This window comes from Cariama cristata, unplaced genomic scaffold (assembly GCF_000690535.1).
Source record: "Cariama cristata isolate BGI_N322 unplaced genomic scaffold, ASM69053v1 scaffold723, whole genome shotgun sequence".
NCBI classification, from domain to species: Eukaryota; Metazoa; Chordata; class Aves; order Cariamiformes; family Cariamidae; genus Cariama; species Cariama cristata.
In genome coordinates, this window is record NW_009608730.1 from 17,368 (window position 1) to 23,619 (window position 6,252).

The 6,252-nt window shown below is 41.1% G+C and overlaps 1 protein-coding gene across 1 annotated transcript in view; it reads right to left on the minus strand.

Moving 5' to 3' along the window:
- Window positions 1-375: 375 nt before the first annotated feature.
- The window catches only part of SHROOM2 (shroom family member 2), a 47,389-nt gene continuing 41,512 nt past the window's right edge, over window positions 376-6,252 (minus strand). The window contains exons 8-9 of the mRNA XM_009697232.1: window positions 5,695-5,967; window positions 376-1,171 (exon numbers count right to left, since the gene is read on the minus strand). Of these exons, the coding sequence (XP_009695534.1) occupies window positions 905-1,171; window positions 5,695-5,967 (540 nt within the window). The 3' untranslated portion in view covers window positions 376-904. The remainder of the gene's footprint in view (window positions 1,172-5,694; window positions 5,968-6,252) is intronic.

Consider the following 6,252-nt stretch of genomic DNA (forward strand, 5'->3'; position numbering starts at 1 on the left):
CTACATTTATTTTCATAAAGTGTAGTGGGTTTGGGGGAAGAAGAATAAAAACATGCATGAAAAGCACAAGAAAGAGCAAACGAGCCTTCTAAATAATTTAGATGAGAAATGTTTTGAACAAAATCAGCACAGTACTTCCAGCCTGTTTCTTAAATCAAGTACAACTTGGTAAAAAAAAAATAAATCACTTGCATTGCAGTAAGAGAGTGTACAAATATGTCTTGCAAATTAACTTTTAAAAACATCTTCAGCAAGGTAGCCATTAGGTGATTTGCAAGCTGGTTTAAGAAGTGTTTAACTGAGACTGATTTAAAAGTCATTTTCTGCAAGGGGAAAGTGCCATCCTATATACAATATTACAAAAAAGTGTCTGATGCCACAGGATCAGAGTGACACTACATTTCAGCAATCTGAATATATTAGCTATAAGATGGATGCTTCCCCTATTTAATGTGTCTTTAAAAAAAATAAAAAGCCACCAAATTTAGAGCTTCTAAATTTGTGTGCATTCATAAATTGCTGTTGGGTTTCCCAGCAGTCTGTACAGCATCTGAACATAAAGAAAGTATACAACCTATTCTAAAAACCGTTGTTTGCATGCACAATTGCCACGGACTTCAACTTACTGAGCAGAAAGGTTAAAGAGTCTATCCTTTTCTGTGGAGCTTTCTGTAAGTTAAGCAATGAGAAACAGCTGTAGAGTCCAGCAATAAAAATGTGTTCTGAAAAATTAAAGACATCATCCCAAAAAAATGAAAGAGAGCATTATTGCTGTTGTGAGAGCTATCTTTCTCTTGTGCACTTGCTTCTCTACCAGACACAGATACTAATTTGTATACTTGGAAATTCCCCCATCCCTTCCTTCTTCCCCGTTTTTTGCATCCTTGGTCAAACTCAAGTCCTCTTATTTGAGCCGTTCGGGTTGGAGGCTATCAGTCAGACACTTCAGTTGCTCTTCCCCCAGCTTGATCTTGTCCTCAAGCTCTCGCTGCTCAATGATGAGGGCCGACTTCATTTTTACAAAGTGCTCATAGTCTGCCAAGTTCTCCTCACTCAAGTAGTTTGCCAAAATGTCAAAGACAATGCGCTCTCGACGATCCAGATTTTCCTTCAGTTCCTTCGCATCTTCGTGTTGCTGAGTCAGCAGCTTCTGCTTCTCTACCAATGTCCGCTTAGGAGAAAAAAAAAACAGTTAAAAATTCACTGGGTTCACCAGGTTGGGACAACAGCTTCAGTGTTTAAGTCTCAAGTCTGTTTTATCTGCAAAGACAAAGACTTTCTTGAATACTTAGAGAGGTACAATAAGATTGCTCCTTAAAGTTTATTCCTATAAAATGCATTAATGAACTGGAAAAAAAATGTAGATAATCAATGAAAGATGCACCATTAATTTCTACTGGCCTCAACAGCAAGAACTTCAAAAACTACTTTACTGTTGAAGAGTTCAAAATAGTTATATAAGATACAGCTGCCTTTGAGAAACATCCAAGTTCTCCAAATTACGACTTCACTCAGTAACATCTCACATCTTCAATACACAGCACCGAACTTCCACACGGAAACAGCTGTGGTCAGAGAACCCAAAACCAGACTAATTAACGGAGCAATTTGTTCTTACACAGCTCCTGACACTGCAGTATTTTGCAGTTCTGCTGCAATCTGCATGGCTTCTCTATGAGACGTGAAGTTGTGTGGTGCTGAGACATGAGCAAGAGCGAGAACTGGGGCAACACAACAGGAGGGAAGTAAAAAAAACCAAACCAAAACCACCGTTATCTTCCCAAAAGGGCTGTAAACTTTCTGCTTTCTGCCCTCACAAGAGACAAAATAGGAAAAAGGGAGGTTGAATGGAGAAACACACAAAGAAAGAGAACAGGAGCTACATCCCATTCACACGTATGTATGAGCAAGAAGGGTGAGGTTCATCTCCCCCAACGTCACTTGTCTACACAGCAGACAGCCACTCCTGAATCACTCAGCTACTCTCCTTTAGCATTACATGGAAAGAAACAGGAGCATTATTAATCTGACCTATTTCAGATGTCTGCCCAGAATTGATTGCTTTTTTCCAGTGACAGAGTATGGCTGGCCTACTCTGACATCAAGAATTCCTGTACAGACTTCTGAACCTAATTAAAAAGTGCCCCTAAGAGGTACCACTCCATAACTTTCAGCTTTGCTTCAGAGACAATTTTCTTTGAGAACCTTTGTCTTCAAATAAACCACAGTCTGTTCAAATAAACGTGTCCATTTTTTTCATTTGGACCTCATGTTAAATCACACATGCTATAATAAGCCTAAAGGATTTACAGAAAAGTGTTTTTGCAGACTACAAAACAGAGTCTTCTCAAGATGGAAGTATGAGACAAAGGGGAATACAGACCAGCAAGCTTTAATAGACCTATCTGTTAGAGCTGCACACGTGTCCTCTGCTGCCTCTTTCTATAGACAGCACAAAGCTCAGAGGGCGAAACGCTTTGAGACTTGCGCTCTCAGTGTATTCAAAATACACAGCCTAGATTAACTCAGGATTCAAGACAGCTATGGAAGACAAGTCACAGAAATCACACATTATTAGAAAAACCACAGTTTAATCTTCCTTTGAGCTTACGCCAGGAAAAAAAAAAAATCCCACTGCAAGTTGCAAACAGAACTATCTGCTGCAAAGAGATGGAAGTACCGTTCTCCTAAATTCACCAAGGGAACTAGCAGCCAAGCCCAAACTGGAAGGAAGCGTGGCTAGTCCGCTCCCCAGGGCAGCCTTGCAGCTTGTGCGTACACTGAGCAGCAGCAGCAGAATTAGATGAACACAAGCAGGCGTTTAGCAACCAGCTGGTAGTTCAGTTGTAGAGCTACCTGAATAACCTTGTGATGAAATAGCTCTGTTTTTCAAGCCATTTGCTATCATTGTCAACAGACATAGGAACTATCAAACGTTTAGTCCTTCATAACAATTCCTGAGATGTAAATTGTATGGTTTCTTCCTACCAAGCCTATGGCACGACTTTAAGATGAACAGGAGTACCCCGACAGTTTAAGGAAAGTAAACACTACTTTCGTTATGAAATTCGCATGACACCTTAGCGCCTTGGCCCTTGTGGGGGTTTAGGGAATACCCAAGAGAAGTGGGATGCAGAAGGGAAGGCGGCAAATGAGATACCTTTTGAATTTGCTTTTACCTCTGTCAAAGATGACTGACAGAAAGCCTGTTTTGAAAGATGAAGTGAAACACACTGCAGCAGGCTCAAGACACCATTCTTGAGGAGGTTCTTTGAGCACTGGGTAAATGGCTCACCAGGCCTAAAGGCATAAACGATGTCAGATGGTTTCATCTGACTGTCTTCAATAAACCAAAGCCAAGCAGAGTACAGAGGGTTTTATGCAGTTAGCATTGCTCCAAAGCCCCAGCCAAACATAGGCCATCTGAAGCTCCTCTGATGGAACAATCTTTGGCTCTTTTTTCTCAAGAATTGTTTGCTGGTTTGAACCACAGCCATATGAAGAGGAATTCCTTCCATGTATTTGACTTCCCAGCATCCAGTTCCTAAAGTACTGTCCCTGGTACTTGTCCCTAGTCTTGCAATAACAGGTCTTGTCGGTCCAGGCACCTGATCACATCTGTGGACTGCTGGTTCAGCGCTTCAGGGTTCTCAAGACACTCTGGCTTTGATTGATAAAGAAAGTAACGAGAAGACACTGGTCTCACTGTGTGGAAGGAAGGGGGCTGGTAGCTATTTCAGATGAAACCCCTTTCAGAAGCTAAAGCTGAAATACTTGATACTGTTCCTTGTGGCAAAAGAGACCTACGACAGAGCATCTAATAATCAGAATATTAATTCAGCGGTGATTATTTGCCTGCTAACAGACTGTTTATTTAGAAAGACTGCTGAGCTGTTGGTGGCTCCTAGAAAGCAGAAAACCATCAGAGTAATGTTTTTTAGACAACATCAGCTTCAAAAAAAGAAAAAAGAAAGGAAAATTAGTGATCACCAAGGATATGATCCCCAAAGATGGAAGTAATCTCCCCTGTTTTGTTTATATAGTACTTTAGTAGTATACCAAATGTCATCCATGTGACCTACAAAATACCAAAGGACAACCAAAAAAGCCAGATGTGCCAGTCTAAATTCAAAGAAACGCACATGTAACCCTACATGCAGTGTATTTATAGTCAAAATACCTGGAGACTTGATTCATCTGAGAAGCATCCCTGACCAACACTTTTAGATGTAGTTCTGATGTTACCATGGAAAGACTTTGGTGCCAGTGCATGAGAAGATGAATGGGGATTAAAATAAGTTAGGGATCTGGATTTCTGTCTAAGTTTGACAGCAGAGCACACAGACAATTTCTGACTGCCCTTACTACACCACCTACTCACCTTCTTCCTTCTCCACACCTAGCCAATAAGCTATTTTTATCACAGCTCTCAAAACTGTTTCCTATATGCTCATGACATCTGGTAGCTCTCTCCCCAGCTCACACTCCCATCTTTGAGCCCATTAGGCAACTGCAACCACATTTAGAAAAAAGAAGTCTAAAGAAGGATTAAATTTCTTTACGTTTCAGAAGCTTTGATCTGCCCTCTAATAAGCTGTCAAATACCTTCCCTTCGCCTCAGTCAGAGAAGGCTCTGGACAGCCATTAAAGAACTATGCTTGGCAGCAGCTAGGGCCAAACAGCAAAAACACAGCTTCACGCTAGTCCCAGAACTTACTGGTTCCTATTGGTGAAACAGCGGAGCACACTGAAAAACACAACATGAATCCACAGCCCATGGAAAAAAATTCTGTGACAACACTTAGGTGGACTGCTGGCATTTCAGTCCACTGCTACAAGCCAAAAATCCCATTTCATGTTCATTTAACTGTAGAAGCTAAACTCACTTGACACACCTGTCCCCCCCCTATTTATTTACTTTATTTCTTTTAGCCTTTAAGTTCAGCACCTGTCTATATCTCTCCTTTGGTGCATATCTGCATTGTTAGATATCTCCTTCCCAGCTAAGGCCTGATGGGATTTGGAGCTAAACAAACTGCTACCAGCACCTTGAACGCTCCTGAAGTTTTTACATCTGCTGGGATTCCTCCACATCCCTACCAGGCTATTCTGCTTGGGTAAAACATGTTTTCTATTGAAAAATTCTTTTTGCAATACCTCCATCCTGCCACCCTGCCCCCCCCGCCCTTTTTTTTTCGAGACTTGTCCTTCAGTCATTTCTTGCTCTTATTCCTTGCTAGGCATTGTGGAGGAAGCTGTAGTAGATGAGACACATTTTCTTTGTAACAGCCTTACAGATTTTTATCCAGATCCTTGTTGAGTATAAAGAAGTCTGTAAGCCTTTTGCATTACAGCAAAGTGACACTCTTTTTCCCATCTTGAATTGTTAGAATATTTTTGTTTGCTTCCTTTTTATGCTCTTATCAGTAGTTCCCCTCTTTCTTTAAACCTTTGCTAAGTCTGCTTTCCAGTACATTGCACCCCAAAACACCACTTTTTCTTGTAGTTTTAGTATTCCAAGCAAAAGCAAGGCAAAGAGAAAAGTTTTAAGAAATCCAAAGAAAATGGCCTTATGAGATTTATCCATTCACTATCCCTCATCTTGAGCTCTGCAATTTAGAAAAACAAAACCAAGCAAAAACCCCCAACACCAAGTTGACTGAACGCAGTAATATTATTACTGGTCTTGCTCACCCGTTCTTCCGGAGAGGTACTTTCATCCAGGTTATTCAGGGCATTTTCCACCCGGGCCAGACGACCCGACAGTGACAGCAGGAGGTTGACCACTTTGTCAAGGTCACCGATAAACATCTTGAATTTGTCGAACTCATTTGGTTTGCAGACGTCTTTCACAATGACCTCTACCTCCTCCCCCAGTATATTGTTTGCTTGGATGTCTTCCAGAAGTGTCTCCCGTGCTTCCCTCAGCACCTGCAGCTTCCTACTAATGCTGTCAATAAGTTCTTGCTGTGGAAAATAAAGGGGATGAGAATTTATTAGCACTAATGCATTTTTCCCCACTTCTGAAAGTCATGTGAGAAATCTAGCATTTTAGTACACTGAAACTCCCATGTGGCTTTGACAGTGAGTGCATTACAAATAAATATATGCCTAAGTATATGTTTAAGGTCTATACCTCTGGATTCAAAGGTTCAGGATGTAGGCCTATGATGCTTAGCTTGAGAGCTGTGTTAAAGCAATTTACCTTTGTGGCAAAAGATGAAGGACTTCCACCCCGCAGCGAGCATTCCT